General features: G+C 45.5%; 1 protein-coding gene across 1 annotated transcript; it reads right to left on the bottom strand.

The window, feature by feature from the left end:
• Window positions 1-562: 562 nt before the first annotated feature.
• Window positions 563-23,727, bottom strand: ADI1 (acireductone dioxygenase 1). The gene is made up of 4 exons (XM_032214700.1): window positions 23,560-23,727; window positions 14,752-14,871; window positions 4,143-4,322; window positions 563-1,691 (listed from the first exon to the last, which is right to left on the bottom strand). Exons 1-4 carry the CDS (start codon window positions 23,677-23,679, stop codon window positions 1,569-1,571), a joined length of 543 nt encoding a protein of 180 aa, XP_032070591.1. The 5' UTR covers window positions 23,680-23,727; the 3' UTR covers window positions 563-1,568.
• Window positions 23,728-24,491: the final 764 nt, after the last annotated feature.

A 24,491-nucleotide genomic window follows, 5' to 3' on the forward strand; every position in this document is an offset into this window, starting at 1 on the left:
GAAAAATACGGTAAGCTAATCCAACCTGTTGTATAGAGTTGCCTTGATGAGATAGGCATAAATTTCTAATAACAAAACAAATCCAAGAAATGTGGTCAGGTATATATATAAACTGGCTAGCTACAGGTAAGTATATTGTGTAAATGCAGCCATGATTTCAGGCTTGGTGACCACATTTTTACTCTGCCACAATCAAAGGAATCTTGGCATCTAGTATGGAACAAAAAATAAGATAAAACATCTTATTCATTAAACCTAAAAGAAGTCATCAGAACAGAAAAAAGGATGATGTCATATAGAGGCCTCGGAGAAAGTTCAAGTCTTTTTAAGAATTTCTGGAAAACAGAGAGGGTTTTGTTTTAATCCACTGTTTCCCAAATCTCAGCAACCTTAAGAAGGATGGGCTTGAATCCATACGTCTTAAAAGTCCCTGAGATTAAGAAAGACTGGTCTGCAGTCATCTCTGCCAGAAAGGGGGCTGTTCCAAAGCGTCGGGCCTGCAACAGAAAAGCAGCTTCAGCCCCACCCCAAACACCTCAAGCCTAAAAAACTTTTTAAAAAATTGAAAATGGAAATATATTACTTTTTATTGAACATAGTGTTAAGAGCAGACTTTCATTTTTAGGTAATTAATGTTTTGATTATCTTTTATCATGATTCCTCTCCTGCAGCATCAGAATTCCCTGCACCTGTTACGTATTTTATAAAACGACATGGGATGTCCTGATTGCATATCAACCAGGCTCACATGTTGGGTTAAAACACTGTTGGCGATTCATTTACAAACACAGCCGGCAAGAATTACTTTATTCAGCCAGTTGGGCAAATTTCTGCAACTCGGTTAATTCAGTAAATATAGTTCAAGCAAATATAGTTCAAGTTTAAGTAAGAATTAATCTATGTGCAAATATAGCCATATCCATCACATTTAATTTGGCCATTTATTGGATTCAAGTTCGACTGAATGCCACAGGATTTACTGATTGTGTTTCATTTGTTGTAGCTGATAAACCCACGGTACGTCTATCCAACCTTTTTGTAGGACTGACATTTAAAAACAGATTTCACACTTCACACCTGGATTTTCCCAACCCCTTGCATACGGTATCTTCCATTTATACAGTGATTGCAAACCCATGCATGTGGTGTGAGCATTTATACATGCATTTTACACAGACGAATCCCTAAGTAAGTGATACAAGCACCCACAAACCACAGCAAGCTTCCTTAAAAAGCCTGAAGACTAATTAAAAAGATGGAAATTTTTATTAAAAGATAATAATTTTATTAGCATTACAACATAATAATGCTTTAGATTAATTCAGGAATGAATCAGATAAGTATTGCTTGTAAGAGGAGAAAGAAAGGATTGATATATTTTCAACTGAGATCTGCAAACTACATAAATCACTATTGTAAGTAAAAATCCATTCACCCAAGGACAAAATTTGATATTAAAAATTGATATTTGAGAGAGGGGAAATCAAAGATTTATCACCTGCAGATGCTATTAACATAGCCGCATTGCCATTTTAACGTTACAGATGTTGTTGTTCCGTGCCTCTGGTTCATTGTTCCATTTGTGACAAAAACCGCTGGTAGTGGGCTCGAGCGGGAAAGTGGTCAGCTGGCCTGTTATGAGCAGTCCACACCGGTTCTCCAACAAACAGCCTCATTGCCTTGACATAATTCTGGGAGGAGAAACACAAGGATTCACACTCAGTATAAGAATTGACTTTTATTAAAAAAAATGTAGCTCAAACTACCAAAAGGCTGAAAGAATTAAGGACAAAATTACTTTCGGGTGGTTTTACCACAAACACTATTAAAGAGATTTTTATTTTTTACAAAAGAAGCATTAGAAAATATAAAACAAAATCAAAGTGATTTTACTCAAGCCTTAGAAAATACCCAAACTTTTAAAAATGCAGCTGAAACCCACAGCCTGATTTTCTTGGCCTGGCTTGCAATATTGACATTGTGGAAGAAATAATAGTGATATAAATCAACTATCAACTCAGCCAGGTACCAGAGTCGATATATTCAAAGTCCCATAAGGGGGAAAGGAGTTCTTTGGACATTTGGCAGATTTAGAGCTCCATCATTTTATTGGCCTTGCTCCTCGAGTCTGGAAGAAACTGAATTTGAACAGCTGGTGCTTTTCGCGCATATCATCTCAAGCAAAAGTTGGTGTGATGTTGTTCTTCAAAACAGGGGGGGGCAGGAAAACTACGTCCGTTTAAGTGAAAATACTGCTTTGCTTATGATATCCCCTAGTCCAGAGGGTTGGAAAGCACAGGACACACCTGGAAGTTGTGACTCAACACCTGGAGAATCACAGAGCTATTACCCTGACTTAGAACTCTCCATTCACAAGGGCAAGCATGCCATTAATGGCACAAACGTTGAAAAGTCTCAATGGCTTCTTAAACTGTATCTTTGTGACAATCCAACCAAGACTGGGATTCATACTCTCTTTTCTTTCTACAAATCACGATGCAAATAAGCCACTCTACAACCATCTGGGCTACTTCAGCTATCAAGAGAATACAGGAAATAACTGGGCCCGGGATGGCTTAGTTCTCACACTACAGTGAACTGCAATCAAGGATGACCAGGGACAAAGTCCTAGGCCGTCTGAGCTTGCTTGTTAACAGCAGTTTCACTTGAAGCAACAAGCACAAGACCATCCCCTCAATCAGGATCTCTAACCTCCTTAGCTGGAAGAAATGGAGAGCTTCGTTTCAGAAAGGGAAAGAAGCTTTCGGATGGCAATCTTTTATCTCTCAGTGAAGAAAACGAATAGTTCATTCTCTCCCTCTCTCTCTCTTTTCTGTCTCTCTCTCTCTCTTTCTTTCTTCCTCCCTCCCTTCCTTTCTCTCTCTCTTCTTTCTCAGCAGGAGAAAGTAAGAAATAGCTCATTTCATCACATGAGCTAAAACGGAATGTGGTCCTTTGCTTATGATCGACAGCTCCTGCTATAACCATGTTAGCCTTTATATAACCACGTAATTATTGACTTATATTTTTAAATGTTAGTCCCTGATCAGTAGCAGCATTTTAGCAACAACTGCTTAATATTTAAATTAAGACTTTTTAAAAAAAAAAAAATTCAGTGGCTTAGCCAGCCCACTTTGAGTTTTGAGTTATTAAACCATATAATACCAGAGACATTAGAAATCAGGTTATGTTGGACTAAGATTTTTTTTTTTTAAAGTCAGAATTGTGTGTTTTGAGTTGTGTTATTTAGGAGGCATTGTGAGGATGAGGGAGGGGTTAAGGTTTTGAAATGGAATGGAATAGAATGCCTAGCAATCTTAATAAAATAAAACACATTTATTGCAGCATGGTGGCTAGCAAAAAATCATTATGCATATTTTCACTATGCAATAAAACCAACAAACTGATCTCCGATCCATGGCGACTAAGCATAGAGAGGCAGCAAAATCCGAGCTTCTTCGACCTCCTGTTCCGAATGCTTTGTATCCTACACAACAAGCCACACAACGGAAAAAAGCAGAGCGGATCTCCCGAGGCTCCCGTGGATAGTTGCTATGGTAACACCAATCCCTTACTAAAAGATGGATTTTATGACAAGGCTGGAGACACAAGTGCTCCATTTATCTATAAAGATAGCGGTTCAGAGCCGAGAAAGCATATGGGCTCTAATACGATCCTTCTCTGAACCTTAGGAATTGATTTCTAAGCCCAGAGAGTTGCTTGGAAAGAAAGAAAGTTTTCGATACTGTGCTATGATTTCAAGCAAGGTGACTCCACCAACACCAAATCGATGATTTCCCATCAGTAAGATGCTAAAATTGTTAGAATGGGGTATGGATTTCTAGAGGTTGCTTTTTTCAAGATGCTAACCATACATTTATACGTTAGGCTAGTGTTTCTCAACCTTGTCAACTTGAAGATGTCTGGACTTCAACTTCCAGAATTCCCCAGCCAGCATTCGCTGGCTGGGGAATTCTGGGAGTTGAAGTCCAGACATCTTCAAGTTGACAAGGTTGAGAAACACTGCATTAGGGATTCAAAGCCGAGGTATTACAGAGCTATGTTTTTATATGCTGGTTTGCATCTGCCTCAACTCTATGTGGATTTGATTTGATTTGATTTAAAAAAAACCTGTTTCATACAGATTCGTCCAGTGTAAATCGGTGATAGATGCCAGCAGGAAGTGTGATCATGTCGCCCTTCTCCATAGCAATCCGGATCCACTTATCATCTTTATCGCGAACATCAAAATATCCACTTCCTTCCAGGATGTAGCGGATCTCATCATCCAGGTGTAAGTGCTCTTCATAAAATGTTTTTATCTAGGAGAGGGAAGGGACAGAAGAGGAAGCATTTTCGTGGAGCAAGTCTATTACAAACACAGAGCACAGTGTTTCTCAACCTTGGCGACTTTAAGTCCTGTGGACTTCAACACTGCCATAGCATATTGCATTGCTGCACAGATTGTAAGGTGCTACTTCCACAGATTGTAAGGTGCTACTTGGACTACTGCAATGCGCTCTACATGGGGCAGCCCTTGAAGAGCATTCGGAGACTTCAGCTTGTCCAGAATGCAGCCGCGCGAGCGATTGTGGGTGCACCTCGGTTCACCCACGTTACACCTATCCTCCGCGAGCTGCACTGGCTGCCTATTGGTCTCCGGATACGCTTCAAGGCGCTAGTCGTCACTTATAAAGCCCCTCATGGTATTGGACCTGGGTACTTGAGAGACCACCTGCTGCCAATCACCTCCAATAGACCGATCAGATCCCACAGATTAGGCCTCCTCCGGATTCCATCTACCAGTCAATGCCGATTGGCTACCACCCGGAGGAGGGCCTTCTCTGTGGCTGCTCCGGCCCTCTGGAATGAGCTCCCTGTGGAGATTCATACCCACACCACCCTTCAGGCTTTCCGCAAAGCCCTTAAAACCTGGCTGTTCCGACAGGCCTGGGGCTGACGAGTTCCCCGTCCCCGCTCGAATTGTGTGGTTGTTGATTGTTTTTAAATTGTTGTAGTTGTTTGTCCGTTGTTTTCCTCTTGTTTGTATCCCCCCCCCCCTCTTACTTTGGTTTGTGAGCCGCCCTGAGTCCCTCTGGGAATAGGGCGGCATAGAAATGCAATAAATCAAATCATAGAAATGCAATAAATCAAAATGCTCAGGCTTCTGTCAACAGGCAGCTGTTCCTATGTTTATAAGGTAAGAGTTTGAAGCTCTCTCAGAATGATCCTTAGAGCAATTATACCACGTGGATGGGCACGCTTGCAGCAGACCTTTGAACATCTAGTTGGGAAACATTTTAAAAGCACATTCCTAGTAATCCTGACTCTCCATCCAGCCTCAGTTTGAGACCAGCTGTTTGTAACATTAAATCTGTGTGTGCTGTGTATTGAAACACCAGTCTTGTCACTGCAGATAACATGAACTACGTAAAATCCAATGAGCATGTTGATTGCATTCTTTCCCTGCTCTATGCCCAGCACAGAATGTAAGCGCTTTGTTCCCCCTTGACCAGATGGCAGAACGCTAGTCAAAACTGTGCAAGCTGGCAACTTGGGGGGGGGGGCTTATTTCAATGAGTGAGGCACCCTTCTAAATTGCTTGAACGGTCCTACTAAATAGATTGTCATCTATGGGCAGATGAAGCCATATTTCTCTCTGGATGGCATTGTTTTCCAAATATGCCCTCCCTAAAAATCTCACAAATTTCATGCCACTGCCCCTCCAAACAGATCGTATTGTCCACTACCTGGGCTCAATCAAGTACTACCTTGATACATTAGGAGTAAGGTAAAGGTTCCCCTCGCACATATGTGCTAGTCGTTCCCAACTCTAGGGGGCGGTGCTCATCTCCATTTTAAAGCCGAAGAGCCAGCGCTGTCCGAAGATGTCTACATGGTCATGTGGCCGGCATGACTTAACGCCGAAGGCGCATGGAACACTGTTACCTTCCCTCCAAAGGTGGTTCCTATTTTTCTACTTGCATTTTTACCTGCTTTCGAACAGCTAGTTTGGTAGAAGCTGGGACAAGTAACAGGAGCTCACTCCGTTACGTGGCGCTAGGGATTCGAACCGCCGAACTGCCGACCTTTCTGATCGACAAACTCGGTGTCTTACCTGCTGAGCCACCACATCCCACGTCTCTAATTAGGATTAGAGCAGTGGTTCCCAAAGTGGGCGGTACCACCCTCTAGAGGGCGGTGGGATGACTTAGGGGGGCACTAAGAGGCAAGGGGGGAGGCAGGGGGGGTTAAGAGGCAAGGGAGGTGGTAGAGGAGTGCTGGAGGTGGTCCCCTCGCAGGGCGCAATTCTGCCTGGGGCTCTGTTGGCTGCCAATCAGCTGCGCACCTCCGGCAGGGGTGAAATTCAGCCGGTTCTGGCTGGTTCTCCTGAACAGCAGGACAAATTATGGGCAGTTCGGAGAACCGGTAAAATGCTCCACTGACTGGCTCCGCCCTCACCTCCCGCCCCTCCCACTCCCTCCTTTTCGTACCTGGCCTGCCTAGAAGCTCAGGTGCGGCTGCTCCCTGGTTCCCTCGCTTATCTCAACCACACAGCCCAGCAGATCTCTGCCTGGTGAGTCTTCCTTTGCCGAGGTGGCGCAGTGGTTAGGGTGCAGTACTGCAGCCACTTCAGCTGACTGTTATCTGCAGTTCGGCGGTTCAAATCTCACCGGCTCAGGGTTGACTCAGCCTTCCATCCTTCCGAGGTGGGTGAAATAAGGACCCGGATTGTTGTTGGGGGCGATATGCTGACTCTGTAAACCGCTTAGAGAGGGCTGAAAGCCCTATGAAGCGGTATATAAGTCTAACTGCTATTGCTATTGCTATTCTATTCTAGCTACCTCTCCCACTCCCCAGCCAAGGTATCTATTCTTTTCCCAAGCTATTTCCCTCCCTTGCAGAGCTGAGCCTAGCATTCAGTTTAAAATCCAGGGAAAGGGAGGAGGGGGAAACAGAGCAGCCAGGAGGAGGGATGAGCCCCCCAACCACGCCCACCAAGCCACGCCCACAGAACCAGTAGTAAAAAAAATTGAATGCTGGCTGGGGAATTCTGGGAGTTGAAGTCCAGACATCTTCAAGTTGCCAAGGTTGAGAAACACTGACTTAGAGTATATACCACTTCATAGGGCTTTCAGCCCTCTCTAAGCGGTTTACAGAGTCAGCATATCACCCCCAACAACAATCCGGGTCCTCATTTTACCCACCTCGGAAGGATGGGAGGCTGAGTCAACCTTGAGCCGGTGAGATTTGAACAGCCGAACTGCAGAACTGCAATAGCAATAGCAGTTAGACTTACATACCGCTTCATAGGGCTTTCAGCCCTCTCTAAGTGGTTTACAGAGTCAACATATTGGCCCCAACAATCTGGGTCCTCATTTCATCGACCTCGGAAGGGTGGAAGGCGGAGTCAACCTTGAGTCTGCTGTGGATCTACAGATTTCACTTCTCAGAATTTCTTGCTGAAGTCAGTAATCAGGCTGAACATTCTAGAAGTAGAAATCCACCTGGCAAAGGTGTCAGGCTGAGAAAGCTGGCACACCTTGGCATGGGAGTGGGGTGGAAAGCCCTCCGGGTGAATTTCTGCCCGGAGCAGAGGGTTCGATTCCATGAGCTTCTTTAGAGGACGGCTCTTACAGGGAGACCATGCTTGTTCCTGCTTCTCTTTCTCCACAACCAAGGACCCTTTTCACACGGGGTCTTCTGCTTTTGAGAGATTTGCTACTCTGAGATTATGTGTTTTATTCCGTTCCTTCCATTGGGTGTTTATTCTGTCCGAGGCTGACTGGATGCATCTTGGCTTCAGAATTAGCAAGCCACGTCCTCCTTGGTTTTATTCTCTGGGAATCAGGGTGCCATTCATTCTCTCTCTGTCTCTCTCCCTCTCTCTCTCCCTCCTCCCTCCTTTCTCTCCTTCCTCTCTCTCTTTCTCCGTCCTCCCTCCCTCCGCCTCCCTCCCTCTCTCACACTCCCTATCTCTTTCCCTCCCTCCCTCCTTTCTCTCCTTCCTCTCTCTCTTTCTCTGTCCTCCCTCCCTCCGCCTCCCTCCCTCTCTCACACTCCCTATCTCTTTCCCTCCCTCCCTCCTTTCTCTCCTTCCTCTCTCTTTCTCCATCCTCAATCCCTCCGCCTTCCTCCCTCTCTCACACTCCCTATCTCTCTCCCTCCTTCCCTCCTCTCTCTCCTTCCTCTCTCTCTTTCTCCATCCTCAATCCCTCCGCCTTCCTCCCTCTCTCACACTCCCTATCTCTCTCCCTCCTTCCCTCCTCTCTCTCCTTCCTCTCTCTCTTTCTCCATCCTCAATCCCTCCGCCTCCCTCCCTCTCTCACACTCCCTATCTCTCTCCCTCCTTCCCTCCTCTCTCTCCTTCCTCTCTCTCTTTCTCCATCCTCAATCCCTCCGCCTTCCTCCCTCTCTCACACTCCCTATCTCTCTCCCTCCTTCCCTCCTCTCTCTCCTTCCTCTCTCTCTTTCTCCATCCTCAATCCCTCCGCCTCCCTCCCTCTCTCACACTCCCTATCTCTCTCCCTCCTTCCCTCCTCTCTCTCCTTCCTCTCTCTCTTTCTCCATCCTCAATCCCTCCGCCTCCCTCCCTCTCTCACACTCCCTATCTCTCTCCCTCCTTCCCTCCTCTCTCTCCTTCCTCTCTCTCTTTCTCCATCCTCAATCCCTCCGCCTCCCTCCCTCTCTCACACTCCCTATCTCTCTCCCTCCTTCCCTCCTCTCTCTCCTTCCTCTCTCTCTTTCTCCATCCTCAATCCCTCCGCCTTCCTCCCTCTCTCACACTCCCTATCTCTCTCCCTCCTTCCCTCCTCTCTCTCCTTCCTCTCTCTCTTTCTCCATCCTCAATCCCTCCGCCTCCCTCCCTCTCTCACACTCCCTATCTCTCTCCTCCTTCCCTCCTCTCTCTCCTTCCTCTCTCTCTTTCTCCATCCTCAATCCCTCCGCCTTCCTCCCTCTCTCACACTCCCTATCTCTCTCCCTCCTTCCCTCCTCTCTCTCCTTCCTCTCTCTCTTTCTCCATCCTCAATCCCTCCGCCTCCCTCCCTCTCTCACACTCCCTATCTCTCTCCCTCCTTCCTCCTTTCTCTCCTTCCTCTCTCTCTTTCTCCATCCTCAATCCCTCCGCCTTCCTCCCTCTCTCACACTCCCTATCTCTCTCCCTCCTTCCCTCCTCTCTCTCCTTCCTCTCTCTCTTTCTCCATCCTCAATCCCTCCGCCTCCCTCCCTCTCTCACACTCCCTATCTCTCTCCCTCCTTCCCTCCTCTCTCTCCTTCCTCTCTCTCTTTCTCCATCCTCAATCCCTCCGCCTTCCTCCTCTCTCACACTCCCTATCTCTCTCCCTCCTTCCCTCCTCTCTCATCCTTCCTCTCTCTCTTTCTCCATCTCAATCCCTCCGCCTCCCTCCCTCTCTCACACTCCCTATCTCTCTCCCTCCTTCCTCCTCTCTCTCCTTCCTCTCTCTCTTTCTCCATCCTCAATCCCTCCGCCTTCCTCCCTCTCTCACACTCCCTATCTCTCTCCCTCCTTCCCTCCTCTCTCTCCTTCCTCTCTCTCTTTCTCCATCCTCAATCCCTCCGCCTCCCTCCCTCTCTCACACTCCCTATCTCTCTCCCCTCCTTCCCTCCTCTCTCTCCTTCCTCTCTCTCTTTCTCCATCCTCAATCCCTCCGCCTTCCTCCCTCTCTCACACTCCCTATCTCTCTCCCTCCTTCCCTCCTCTCTCTCCTTCCTCTCTCTCTTTCTCCATCCTCAATCCCTCCGCCTCCCTCCCTCTCTCACACTCCCTATCTCTCTCCCTCCTTCCCTCCTCTCTCTCCTTCCTCTCTCTCTTTCTCCATCCTCAATCCCTCCCTCCTACCTCCCTCTCTCACACTCCCTATCTCTCTCCCTCCTTCCCTCCTCTCTCTCCTTCCTCTCTCTCTTTCTCCATCCTCAATCCCTCCGCCTCCCTCCCTCTCTCACACTCCCTATCTCTCTCCCTCCTTCCCTCCTCTCTCTCCTTCCTCTCTCTCTTTCTCCATCCTCAATCCCTCCACCTTCCTCCCTCTCTCACACTCCCTATCTCTCTCCCTCCTTCCCTCCTCTCTCTCCTTCCTCTCTCTCTTTCTCCATCCTCAATCCCTCCGCCTCCCTCCCTCTCTCACACTCCCTATCTCTCTCCCTCCTTCCCTCCTCTCTCCTTCCTCTCTCTCTTTCTCCATCCTCAATCCCTCCGCCTTCCTCCCTCTCTCACACTCCCTATCTCTCTCCCTCCTTCCCTCCTCTCTCTCCTTCCTCTCTCTCTTTCTCCATCCTCAATCCCTCCGCCTCCCTCCCTCTCTCACACTCCCTATCTCTCTCCCTCCTTCCCTCCTCTCTCTCCTTCCTCTCTCTCTTTCTCCATCCTCAATCCCTCCGCCTTCCTCCCTCTCTCACACTCCCTATCTCTTTCCCTCCCTCCCTCCATCCTTCCCCCCTCCCCCCCCCCTCTCTCTCACACACACACGGTTTATCAGTTTGGATGGCATACGATCCTGCAAAGAAACACCCTTAATGCTCTGACTGGCTAATAAATGAAACGCCCACCTCCCTTTCCCCTTATTATCAGACTCAGTGAAGCCGAGGAGCTGCTAAGCCTAATCAATAATAAAACAGATGGGGGGCAATAAACCAAAACTCAATGCAGACAAAGCCGTGGTGCCATTATTAGGCCCTCCGTTTGCCTTGGAGAGGCGTTCGGAGGTTTCAATTCAATTAAAACAAAGAAGTAAAACCTCAAATCCTGCTCAGAAAAATCAAGGGCTCTTTTCCCTTGTTTAAGACAGAAGTACGTTCATCTATTCAACTCAGTTCCCCTTAACGATGATAGCTGCTGCTTTCTGTCAATTGGGGCTTCAAGGTCAGACCCCTGCATAATGCACTGTAGTACAGGTAGTTCCTCGACTTATGACTGCCACTGGGGACAGAATTTCCATTGCTAAGTAAAGCCGTTGTTAAGTGAGCTGCCCCCGATTTTATGCTTTTGCCCCAGTTGTTAACGAATCGCTGCAGTTGTTAAGTAAACCACGCAGTCATAAAATGAATCCAGCTGCTCCCATGGACTTCCCTTGTCAGTCATCTGGCTGGGAAAGTTGCAAATGGCCACCGATGCTGCAACCCTCGGAAACAGATGCCAGTTACCAAGCATCTAATTTCTGATCATGGGACCACGAGGAGGCCGGGAGGATCAGTGCATAGGAGGATTGGTCATAAGTCATTTCTTTCAGTGCCACTGTAACTTCAAGGGGTCATGAATTACGTGCATTGTGTTTGTATCCCCTTTTCCCCTTTTGAGTTGTTCGCCGCCCTGAGTCCCTCCCGGAGAAGGGCGGCATACAAATAAACTAAATCTTAATCTTAATCTTAATGAAATAAATGGTGGTAAGTTGAGGTCTACCAGGAGTCTGAAGATAATTCTTCAGGAACACTCAGTAGAACTTATAAGGAATCCGGTGGCTAAATTCACATTGACTTATTTACACTGAATTAAACTATGAAGGCTGTGGTTTCCCCAGTTGCAATGGATGGCTGTGAAGGTTGGACCATAAGGAAGGCTGAGGGCCAAAGAATGGAGGCCTTTGAACTCTGGTGCTGGAGGAGAAGACTCCTGCATTGAGTCCCTAGGACTGCAAGGCCATCCAGCCGGTCAGTCCTAGAGGAGATCAACCCTGATGGCTCTTTGGAAGGCCGGATCCTGAAGAGGAAACTCAAATGCTTTGGCCACCTAATGAGAAGGAGGAAGGACTCCCTGGAGAAGAGCCTCATGCTGGGAACGATGGAGGGCAGAAGAAGAAGGAGGGGACGGCAGAGAAGGAGGTGGCTGGATGGAGTCACCGAAGCAGTCAGCATGAGCTTAAATGGACTCCAGAGGATGGTAGAGGACAGGAAGGCCTGGAGGAACGTTGTCCATGGGGTAGTGATGGGTCGGACATGACTTTGCAACTAACAACTATTAATATAATGTTTGTTTTGGTTTAGTGTGATATGTGACTTCTATTAGTCACTTACTCAAAAAAGCCATATTTAACAATGCCATCCTTTAACACAAAATATGAATCAAGCCACTGTGGCTTAGTCCACAAACCATGATTTTAACATGTATGCGCATGCACGCATACACATCGCCCCTTTATTATTTTCAAGATAACTTAAGATGGCAAATATATCCAGCACATCTTCCTCCTCCTATTTCCCCCACAACAACCACCCTGTGAGATGATGAGTTGGGATGAGTTTGAGTGATTGGCCCCAGATCAACCAGCTGGCTTTCATGGCTAAGGAAGGACTTGAACCCGTGGCCTCTTGCTTTCTAACCTGGAATCGTACCCACCAGATCAGACTGGCTCTGTTGTTAATATGTTGAAGGTTGATATGTTGTATAAACCCAGTCACTAGATCTACACTCAAAATGCAGTGTTCTCTGACTGGATGTCCTCCAGATGTGCTCTGGAAACACACTCCTAGCCAGAATACCGTTTCACAATCAGAGAGCACCAACTATTGTGGGGACAGCTGAACTCCTGCTATAAATAAATCAGTAGGTTCAGCGGCTACGGATACATCCCAAAGGAATACTATTGTGTTCTTCCTGCCTGCCTCCTTTCCTCCTACTCAGCCTTTTTTTTTCTCCTAAATGCCATGAGAGGTTTATTAATATAAAGCAAGAAAGTGAACTACAAAAACACTCCTTACCCTTTAATTCTGAGCATGGGCAACATCTGGTTTTTAAACTCCACCGATAACCTTTTGCAATGCCAGTTCTGAAACGGCAGGCTCCGTCCTTCATGGAATTTATCAACTCTCTGCCTAACAACTAATTAATTTCTCTATTTCCTATTTCAGTGGTTCCCAAACTTGGCAACTTTTAAGACTTGTGGACTTCAACTCCCAGAATTCTCCAGCCAGCTCTGCAGAGCTGGCTGGAGAATTCTGGGAGTTGAAGTCCACAAGTCTTAAAAGTTGCCAAGTTTGGGAACCACTGTCCTATTTCATAGTACGGTATCTTGATAGTAAGAATAAATAAAAGTGTGACAGAATGAAATCTTCTATCTCTGGGAAGATAGGACATTAGAAAGGGTCAGATTCCCAGAGGTTGCAGCCAAATCAAAGCTTCGTTTATTTATTTTGTTTTCGCTTCAATGCATCTAGCTCCTTTTGACAGGTTTCTGACAATGAATCTTTCGGTGGCCTAACTATTTTTCAAAAGCCAGGTTATGATCATCCCTCCTATTACTGCTAGGAGAAAGTCTAAATCTAGTAAATAAATAAAAACCACTATCAATGGCAGAAGTATTTTGCCTTTCTTAGGGTAATTTTTAAAAATGAATGCTAACTACAACAAGTGATGACATACCAAAAATGAATCAAGGGAAATAGATCAGGTATGCATTCTTAAATGTTCTCCAGCGATCAACTAAAATATTCATAGCACTTCAGATGCATTGCCTTGACAACCAGCTAAGAAAATTAAAGAGGAGTCTCTCTTCCTGAATTATCACTCTCAAAATCTCACACTTGTTATTTCCTTTTGGAAGCTTGATATACTATACACACGCTTATGTCAGGAAAAAACTACTTTTTTGGTCCCCAGCTCATTTGAACATTCCTATGCCATGCCTTTGCTGGTTCCACCACAAATCCGCGAAGCCCTTATCCGCGGAGACATAAGCGCGAAGACTAATTTGCGCCGTTCTAAGCGCTAAGGAAAAACGCGACCCTACCGCGATGACATAATCGCGGAGGGCAAATTCGCACATTCCCAAGAACTCAGTACCCTAAACCTAACCCTAAACCTAACCCTAAACCTAACCCTAAACCTAACCCTAAACCTAACCCTAAACCTAACCCTAAACCTAGCCCTAAACCTAACCCTAAACCTAACCCTAACCCTAAAACCTAACCCTAACCCTAACCCTAACCCTAACCCTAAACCTAACCCTAACCCTAACCCTAAACCTAACCCTAACCCTAACCCTAAACCTAACCCTAAACCTAACCCTAAACCTAACCCTAAACCTAACCCTAACCCTAAACCTAACCCTAAAACAAACCCCTAAACCTAATCCTAACGCTTACCTTAATTGAAGTCGGCTTTCTGCCGCGGCGCCGTTTTAAAGCGCCCTTCTGTTGCCGCGCTGTTGTCGCGGCGGTGATGATGCGCGGTGATGACATCGCGGCTTTAGCGCCGCGATTTTATCACCGCAATTTTGACGAGCGCGGTTTTGTCGTGCCACAGCCTTTGCTTAGCCATTGTTTATTAAATAAACCCACAATAACATCCTAAGCCTAATAAACATATTTATGGCTCAGCCCCAGCAGAATCTGTAAACTTGACCACTATTTTGAGAGAGCAAAGTGATTTTGAGGACAGCCTCAACTTTAACAGGAGCAGCAGGAATTAAACATGTGTCATTTCACAAGGCACTAGGAAAAAAATATGTATTTATTAAAAAGTAATCTATCATTCTATCATTACATTCAAATGCCAGAATTCTCTGGCTGCTAAGTTACCAGAACACATTGCTATAAAAATTAGAAAGCAGATAAAAGATATATATATATACTCATATATTCCTGTTGCAGAAGACACGAAGTGGGACTTACTTCTTAAACAAAGGGAATCCACTGTTCAGGCAGCAGAGCAGAAACTTTTAAAACTGGCACACACTCTAGTGGCAAATTCCAGTCTTTACAATCCCCTCAAAGCTCAAACAAAGCTGCAGTTATTACCTTCTCTTCATAATTTGGCAGCATGTCTTTGCTTATCGTTATTATATCCATCCAAGAATAGTTTTTCTCCTTACGGATTTTGGCTAATTCTGGGTCGGTCTCGTAATTGTCAGCATCCAGCTACAAAAAAAGAAAAGGGGGAAAAAAAGGATTGTCTTGGTTTACTCATTTAAAACAAGGTAACGGCATTCTGACGCACAAGGAAATTAAGATCTCTCTAAAGCAAGTGTTTCTCAACCTTGGCCACTTGAAGATGTCTGGACTTTAACTCCCAGAATTCTGGGAGTTGAAGTCCAGACATCTTCAAGTTGCCAAGGTTGAGAAACACTGCTCTAAAGCAATTTTTTTTCATGCTGAATTGAGGAATAAATGGGGCTACAAAAAAATATGACTTGTTTAAATATGATTATGCTTTGCACACAATTGAAAATTGGGTCAGATAAGGCTGAGCACCACTAACAAGATTTGGCAATCATAATAGTTTATATCTATTCACTTTCCAAAGATTTCACCTGCAGCCTTGTAACTTTCTTCTCGTGAAAGCTCAGCAAGTGGTGTCTTTAAGCGATGAATCATTTGTCAAAAAGAGAAAAAAAAATAGTGGCGAAGAAAAAAAGGTGGAATACTCAGTTTAGATAACCAAGTGTTTTTCATCCTTTTGGAACTCTTGGGGTTGTTACAGCACAATACCAATTCTGTAAAGCAAAACTGTCCTAATTATCAAATTAATATTTCCTTCAGATAAATGACTTTTACTATAAATGCATGCATGGATTCTTCCAAGTCATGCAGAGCATCAGTTTCCCTGATATATTATTCTGCAAATACCCCCCCCCCCCATCAGCCTAATCATATGAATGGATGCACCTTGGCTTCGGAACAATCCCACAATTGAAACATTAATCTAAATAAGGATCAAGGAACATCAGGATGGCTTATTCAAAGGATAAAGCACCTTCAGAGATTAGCAATAATATTCTTATTTTCCTGATCATTTTGATTCTTCAGAAACGAGATGATGACAAACCCAGCCTTGTAATGTCATCATTACATTTTCCAGAGAAGGGAAAACAGCCACCTCGAGAGTTTTAAACCCTTGCTTAAGTCCTTCCCTGGGTCGTCCTCAAGGCAGCTTGCCATCACCAAGAGGTTTCCAAAACAACAAAATTAGCCTTAGTAGGGAAAGCGGCATGAATTGAGCAAACAAACGAGATTAAGTTTAAATCCTGACAAGACTAAGAGGACTTTCCTAGCATATTTATCAAATTTTGATGCCGCTCAGCTCCGTATGAACAATACCTGCATTTGCCCACCTTCTAAATCAGGAGTTTCCAACCTTGGCAACTTTAAGCCTGGCAGACTTCAAAACTGTGAGAATTCCCAGCTTTGCTTCCGAGGCGCCCTAAAAAGTTGGCTTTTCCAGCAAGCCAGCCTGGCCTGAACAAAACAAATCAAATTATGGATTACTGCTGATTTTAATTTGCATTCTTTTTTTAAAAAATGTGTCATTGTCGATTTTAATTGGTTTTGGGATATCCTGTTGAATTTCTTCTTAACTTTTGTATAATGTGCTTCTTTTAATGTTGTACGCCGCCCTGAGTCCTTGGGAGAAGGGTGGCATATAAATCGAATAAACCTAAACCTAAACCTGGGGAATTCTGGGAGTTGAAGTCCTCCAGGCTTAACGTTGCCAAGGTTGGAGACCCCTTGTCAGCCTCTGCTTTGCTGCTGCTTCGGCTGCCATTGAAACGGGGAGGGGGGGGCATGGTATTTGGGAGGGGAATACTAATTGTGCTGGAGGAAGATTCTGGAGTTTCTGCTGCCCGTCTTACTACGCATGCGGAGGAGGTTCCCGCCAAGGCCAACGGCACCGACATTCCATCTGGGTGATGCCTTTCCCAAGTGTCAGGTGCGAGAGTTATCTCGCACCTGACACTTGGGAGAATTATGATTGGACTGTGCATGGGATGCCAAGGGGTGGGGAATGGGTTATACAATATATCATTTGCTTTCGTGCCTAAATAATCAGACTTCGCTTTGCTACGCTTCTGATCATTTATAATTAGTAAAAGTACACTTGATTTCTATCAATGGAGTCTCGTGGTCTTCTTTCCTGATTATCTAATGGAGGAGTGCTGACACCCCTATTCTAAATGTAATAGCTCTACTTCAAAGGGAGGAGAGGCAGTGTAGAGCTGAGAGAAGTACCAATGCATCTATCTTGCCCAGCTCATCCAGAGATTGCCCTGGATTTTCTAAGGCAGTTTTCCTGTTTTCTAGATGTGTTGGATTTCAATTCCCATCCCAAACCACGATGACCTTCTACTGCCATAGCTGAAACCCAACATCCCCAAAGGGAATCAGGCTGATAAAAGCTGTTATAAGGTAACAGCCTTCCACTTTTTTAGGTGTACAATAAAGTCAGCACCAAAACAAAGGTGCAGGAGATTTTGGATATTTTTTTTTTAAGGTACAGGATTTAAGGCCTACATGTTAAATTAGCCGATTCCACCTAAATAAATACAGATTATTGATGAATGACTAGGAGAACAGTCCTTTGTGGACTTCATTAATTGGAGCCACAAAGGGCCGTGCATATCGCGATGATACCCAAAATTAATACCGCTGGGGGGCTACGTTCTCAGAAAGGCCGTCCATTGTAAACGGGCCCCGTCCAAAGGACCAAATGAAAGGAGGAGGAACAGCCCTTCCGCTGCAGAAATCACAGGGAAAAAAATGAGCAGGTATCCTCATTAGCAAAAAGGGTATCAGAAGTCAATGAACAAATACTTCTTTTCAGCAAAGTAGAAGGTAACTCCACACACGGTCATAATCGGAGGATCATCAATTTCAAAGCAGCTGTATATTCTGCAAGTAAAGATGGAATTCTATCCAATCAGCAAAAAATAAAAACCAGCACTGACTACAATCGTATCATTAACGTTTTCTTCCACAATCTCATCTTGAAATGAAAGAAAACAAATGAAACCATCAGACTAACCAGAAACGGCCCCTGCGATGTTCTATACCCTCTTTCCCCCCAAAATAAGACCGGGTCTTATTTTCTTTTGACCCCCCCCCAAAAGCGCTTGGCCTTATTTTTTTTGGGGGGGGGGTCTTATTATTTTTGAGGTGCAGGAGGCAGGGAGCGTGTCACACTGTGTTGCAATATTTTCAGGGAGGGCTTATTTTGGGGGAGGGCTTATTTTAGCGCATGCGCTCAAAAGCCCAATTGGGCTTATTATCCGGGGAGTTCTTATTTTCAGGGAATATAATTTATTATGTGGTGAACATAATGAGTAGATACCATGGACTGGATTTGCTAAACATGCCTGAGGAACTGAGGACTGAAAGTCCTTACATCATTAAATACAAAAGCACCCAGACCGTCCTCGTTTAACGACCACCCCCACCTCCAGCTGACCGTTGCCATCTTCTTCCTCCGGCTGCTGCTGAGGTGTGACAGGGCCGGCCCTTCCAAAGGCAGTTGCTGGTTGCATCAGGCCTTCTTCCAAAGGCCACCCAGGACCTTCATGAGGGCCTCCCGTGGTTAGTGACTGTTTGGCAAAGGGCCCGGCCGGGTGCACCTCATCAGCAACCGCAGAAGATGCCCAGGACTCACCGCTTCCCAACGGTTCCACCACAAAACCGCATTCAACTAAAGGGCGCTCGACGAAACCGCGTAGCTGACGTCATCACAGCGCGACAACAGTGCGGAGAAAAAAGCACGCTGTAAACGCTAAACCTAAAATTAACCCCTAAACCTAAACCTAACCCTAACCCTAAACCTAATCCTAATCCTAAACCTAACCCTTAACCTAACCCTAACCCTAACCCTAACCCTAACCCTTACCTTAAGTTGAATCGGCTTGCTTTCAAAGCGCTATTTAAAGCGCCCTTCTTTCTCCGCGCTCACTGTTGTCGCCCTGTTGATGACGTCAGCGACGCGGTTTAATCGGGCGCGCTTTAGTCAAGCGCGGTTTTGTTGTGCCACGCTTCCCAACAGCATCCCCAATGACTTTGCTTGCTGGAACTTGTGAGGAGGTCCTTGTTTAACCACCCACAATTCTCTCTTTGACAAGGGCAATGGGGACGGTTGCAAATTGCGACACAATGTGGTCGTGTGATGTTCCCCTTTATAGCAATAGCAGTTAGACTTATATACCGCTTCATAGGGCTTTCAGCCCTCTCTAAGTGGTTTAGAGAGTCAGCAACAACAATCCGGGTCCTCATTTCACCCACCTCGGAAGGATGGAAGGCTGAGTCAACCCTGAGCCGGTGAGATTTGAACCGACAAACTGCAGAACTGCAGTCAGCTGAAGTGGCCTGCAGTGCTGCATTTAACCACTGCGCCACCTCATCTCTCTTTATGACTGCATCGCTTAGAAACGGAAAGTCCGATTGCAGTTTATCAGTGGTATCAAAAGCTGCTGAGAAGCCAATGAGTGAAAGAATGGCCACACCACCCCAATCCCAGCTTCCCCACAGCCCACCCACAAATAGGAGCGAAACTGTCTCTGCATTAAACCCCCGTCTGAAAGCCCAGGAGCCCAGAACATCTGGGTTTTTTCCAGAGCCCCCTGGAGCTAAAGCTTAACCAGCACATTTCCAGGCTGGAGCCTTGATGATAGCTGTTTGGGACCGCTGGGACCCCGTGATGTCTTGCTGAATAGAGGACACACCAAAGCCTCCTGCCATTCTTCTTCTCAGAGAAGCTGACACCACCTGGACCCAACCACAGGCCATTTCCCAGGCAATCTTAATGATCCAGGAGGACAGGATCCCACCAACAGCAGCTAACAGACTGGAGAACCCTGTCCACTTCCTCTGGAGTCCCAGGGCTCAAAGGGCTTCAGGTAATTACACAAAGATCTTGCTCCAAAGGCTTCTCTATGGCCAGAGTCCAACCCAAGCACGTAGGAGCAACGTATCTGCAACTCATAGCAAGAATACAACTCACAGCAGCTGGTCCTTCCCTAACTGTCAGCCTCTGCTTTGCTGCTGCTTCGGCTGCCATGAAACGGGGAGGGATGGCATGGTATTTGGGAGGAGTTACTCATTGTGCTGGAGGAAAGTTCTGGAGCTCAGCTGCCTGTCGGACTACGCATGCGTAGGAGATTCCCGCCAGGACTAACGGCACCGACATTCCATCTTCGTGATGCCTTTTGAAATTATCTCACACCTGACACTTGGGAGAATTATGACTGGACTGTAACTGGGATGCCAAGGGGTGGGGAATGGGCTATTCTATATATCCATCGCTTTCGCGTCTAAATGTTCAGTCTTCGCTTCGCTACGCCTTTAATCATTTATAATTAGTAAAAGTACACTTGATTTCTACCTATGGAGTCTCGTGGTCTTTCTTTCCTAATTACCCAATGAAGAGGTGCTGACACTAACAGCCACGCAAAGCAACAGGAAAAACTAGCTGAAGGCACAGAATCTCCAACCCCCTCCATTAAGTCACCCAATCTGGCTTTTTGTAGGGGTTTTTTTTAAGCCTCTGGGGAAAACTAAAATTAGTCTCCAGCATTATTAATGTAGACACTATCCTGTATGGCAGTGGTTCCCAAACTTGGCAACTTTAAGACTTGTGGACTTCAACTCCCAGAATTCTCCAGCCAGCAGAACTCTGCTGGCTGGAGAATTCTGGGAGTTGAAGTCCACAAGTCTTAAAGTTGCCAAGTTTGGGAACCACTGCTGTATGGTGTCGTTTTTAAACCCTGGGGCCCTCTGCCTCACAAGACAGGAACCTGTCCTGCAGGAATGGGAAGAAGTCCAAGCAAGCGATGGATTTTATATTTTCATGACAGCAGGGAGCAAACCTTGTTCCTCTTCCAAGTAAAATGATTTTTGCAACTAAATGAGGTCCAAGCAAGCCTTCCCTGAGCGGTTTCCTACTACAGTTCCCATCATCCCCAGCTCAAGCAGCCAATCAAGGCAAGGGGAAGAAGGGGGTACTGAACTGTCTTTGTGTGTGTGTGTGTGTGGAATTAGGGAGGGCGAGTTTTTTGCATTTACGGGAAGAATCACTGTTTGTAATTTGCATACATCTGTTGCCTTCATAGCTTATTGGCATCAATATTTATAAGGGTAATGCACGGTATTCTTCCGGTCAACTAAACACAACACACAATGGACCCGCAGAGGTGAATTGCGACGCATGAAAGCTTAAAGCATGATAAATTTGTCAGATGTTGAGATGTCAGCAGATATTATCAGCGATGCTAATGATTATTGTTATTAATAACTGCACTTGTTTTGCAAATTTCCTTTCGGGACCCACTAATGTCCCAGAGAGCTACAGCAATGGCCCCATTGGATAAATTAGATCCAGAAAGGGCCAAGGGGCTCACACAAAAAGCTCCACCAGGCCAGCAAGTGGTTGAACTGGCAATATTGTACAGTGGACACTACCTTTGGCTAGGTTGTGTGTGTTTTGTGTGTCTGTGTACATGTTCACGCATTAGTCTCTCCTGTTAGTTTGGGTGGTGGGAGGTAACTGCAGACCCCACTTAATATAAGACAAGGAGATAAACATAGAAGGGAGACAGCCCAGAGCCTAATTTAAAAGGTGAAAATATGGCCGCATTTTGTCATTAAAGCAAATGCCATCAATCAAAACAGGAGGATTGCAGGAGCTGCCGGTTTTTCAAGACATCAGATAACCCTGGAACGACCCCCCAGAACTGGATTGTTTTTCATGCATTTTTTTTCAGGGTAAAGGGGGGGGGGGGGGGGGAGAAACACCAAATAAAAAAACCAGTGGGAAAGACCAGCGAGAAAACAAGTGTGTGTGTGAGAGAAAGAAAAGAAACAAAAGGAAGGAAAGAAAGAAAAGAAAAAAAGGAAGGAAGGAAAGAAAGAAAGAAAGGAAAAGAAAGAAAAAAGGAAGAAAGGAAAGAAAGAAAAGGAAAGAAAGAAAGAAAGAAAGAAAGAAAGAAAGAAAGAAAAGGAAAGAAAGGAAGGAAGGAAAGAAAGAAAAGGAAGGAAAGAAGGAAAGAAAGAAAAGAAAAGAAAGAGAAGGAAAGAAAGAAAGAAGGAAGGAAAGAAAGAAAGAGGAAAGAAGAAGGAAAGAAGGAAGGAAAGAAAGAAATGAAAAGAAAGGAAACAAAAAATTAAGTAAGTAAACAAATAAAAGGAAAGAAATAAAGAAAGAAAGAAAAGGAAAGAAAGAAAAGGAAAAGAAAGAAAGAAAGAAAGAAAGAAAAGGAAAGAAAGGAAGGAAGGAAAGAAAGAAAAGGAAGGAAAGAAGGAAAGAAAGAAAAGAAAAGAAAGAGAAGGAAAGAAAGAAAGAAGGAAGGAAAGAAAGAAAGAGGAAAGAAGAAGGAAAGAAGGAAGGAAAGAAAGAAATGAAAAGAAAGGAAAGAAAAAAGGAAGAAAGGAAAGAAAGAAAAGGAAAGAAAGAAAGAAAGAAAGAAAAGGAAAGAAAGAAAAGGAAAAGAAAGAAAGAAGGAAGGAAGGAAAGAAAGAATGAAAGGAAAGAAAGGAAGGAAGAAAGGGAAGGAAAGAAAGAAAAAGGAAAGAAAGGAAAGAAAGGAAAGAAAAAAGGAAAGAAAGAAAGAAAGAGAAAGGAAAGAAAGGAAGAAAGAAAGAAAGAAAGAAAGAAGAAAGAAGAAAGAAAAGGAAGGAAAGAAAGAAAGAAGGAAAGAAAGAAAGAAGGAAAGAAAGAAAGAAGGAAAGAAGGAAAGAAAGAAAAGAAAAGAAAGAGAAGGAAAGAAAGAAAGAAGGAAGGAAAGAAAGAAAGAGGAAAGAAGAAGGAAAGAAGGAAGGAAAGAAAGAAATGAAAAGAAAGGAAAGAAAAAAGGAAGAAAGGAAAGAAAGAAAAGGGAAGAAAGAAAGAAAAGGAAAGAAAGAAAAGGAAAGAAAGAAAAGGAAAAGAAAGAAAGAAAGAAGGAAGGAAAGAAAGAAATGAAAAGAAAGGAAAGAAAAAAGGAAGAAAGGAAGGAAATAAAGAAAAGAAAAGAAAGAGAACGAAAGAAAGAAAGAAGGAATGAAAGAAAGAAATGAAAAGAAAGGAAACAAAAAAGGAAGAAAGGAAAGAAAGAAAAGGAAAGAAAGAAAGAAAGAAAGAAAAGGAAAGAAAGAAAAGGAAAGAAAGAAAAGGAAAAGAAAGAAAAAAGGAAGGAAGGAAAGAAAGAATGAAAGGAAAGAAAGGAAGGAAGAAAGGGAAGGAAAGAAAGAAAAAGGAAAGAAAGGAAAGAAAGGAAAGAAAAAAGGAAAGAAAGAAATAAAGAGAAAGGAAAGAAAGGAAGAAAGAAAGAAAGAAAGAAAGAAGAAAGAAGAAAGAAAAGGAAGGAAAGAAAGAAAGAAAAGGAAAGAAAGAAAGAATAGGAAAGAAAGAAAGAAGGAAAGAAAGAAAGAAAGAAGGAAAGAAAGGAAGGAAGGAAGGAAGGAAGGAAGGAAGGAAGGAAGGAAGGAAGGAAGGAAGGAAAGAAAGAAAGAAAGAGAAAGAAAAGAAAAAGACCAAGGGGAACATTTTCCCCCCGCGGCCTCTCCAAGGCTGGGACTTGGCCCCGGTTAACTCAAGGGCGAAGCGAGGCTCCTACTCGAGGGCGCCCAGTGGGCTCTGTGTCCCCGGGGGAAGGGGGGCATTAGGGGCTCGGTCCCTCCAGGCAGGGCCGGAGCACCGGTCGGCGGCGGCGTCGGCCTCCAGCTCCCTCGCCAGATCCGCCAGATCCTGGCTTGGCTCCCTGCAAACGGAGCCAGATCCCGGGCAGCCCTTTTGCAAGCCCGGGGCGCGCGCGGCCCCCGTCCCTCCCTCCTCCCTCCCTCCGCTGCCGCTGCCGCCGCTGCTGCTCTGCCTACTTTGCAGTAAAAGACGCCGATGCGGCTCAGCTGCTCCAGGCTGACCGGCCGGGGCGGCTGTGGGCGATGCGGCTTCCGCGGGTCCTCCGGGGAACCGTCCATGTACCAAGCCTCCACCATCGTCCCTCCGGGGCCAGGCGCCGCCCCGCGCCCGCCCTCCCCTGGGCTGCAGCCGCTGCGCCTCCCCCGCCGGCTGCACTAAACTCCGGGCCGTTTAACGTCCAAGGGCGTTGAAGGAAAGTCCCCCGTTGGCTACGGAAGGGCCGGTTCCCCTGCGGGGCTTTGCAGGAGGAGGCAGAGCCTTTGCAACGGGGGAAACGGCGCGGTGCCTACAAACAGGCGCAAGTCCGGTCGTGGCATCCCGGATCGCTCCCCTCCCTCCCGGGCTCTCCCCGGACGCCCCACGGCGGGTTCTGCGGCTCGGCCGTCGCTCTGTGCCGCCTGCTGAGGGGGAGGAGGAGGGGCCGGGAGGGTTACCTCTCTTGCACACACACACACACACACACACACACAAAGACACACTAGATGTCTTCCTTTGAGCTAATGGGTTCCTTGAGCACAGGTGACCCTCTAGTCCAGCATTTCTGTTGCTAAGTGAGGCAGCTGCTCCACTTAAGGACCTTTCTTGTCACAGTTGTGTAACTGAATCACTGCAGTTGTTAAAGTTTGTAGGAAGTTAGCACCCACCCGTCTCCTGGAAGAATGAAACATCCTAGGACAGTGTTTCTCAACCTTGGCAACTTGAAGATGTCTGGACTTCAACTCCAAGAATTCTGGGAGCTGAAGTCCAGACATCTTCAAGTTGCCAAGGTTGAGAAACACTGTCCTAGGAAATACAAAAAAGGCAGAATGTTGTATTTCCCTGGATGAGAAAAAGGAGAAACATGTTCTTAAAGACAAAGCAGCTCCCAGCAGATTCCTGTCCCCCCCCT

Source organism: Thamnophis elegans, chromosome 3 (genome assembly GCF_009769535.1).
Source record: "Thamnophis elegans isolate rThaEle1 chromosome 3, rThaEle1.pri, whole genome shotgun sequence".
Classification (NCBI taxonomy): Eukaryota; Metazoa; Chordata; class Lepidosauria; order Squamata; family Colubridae; genus Thamnophis; species Thamnophis elegans.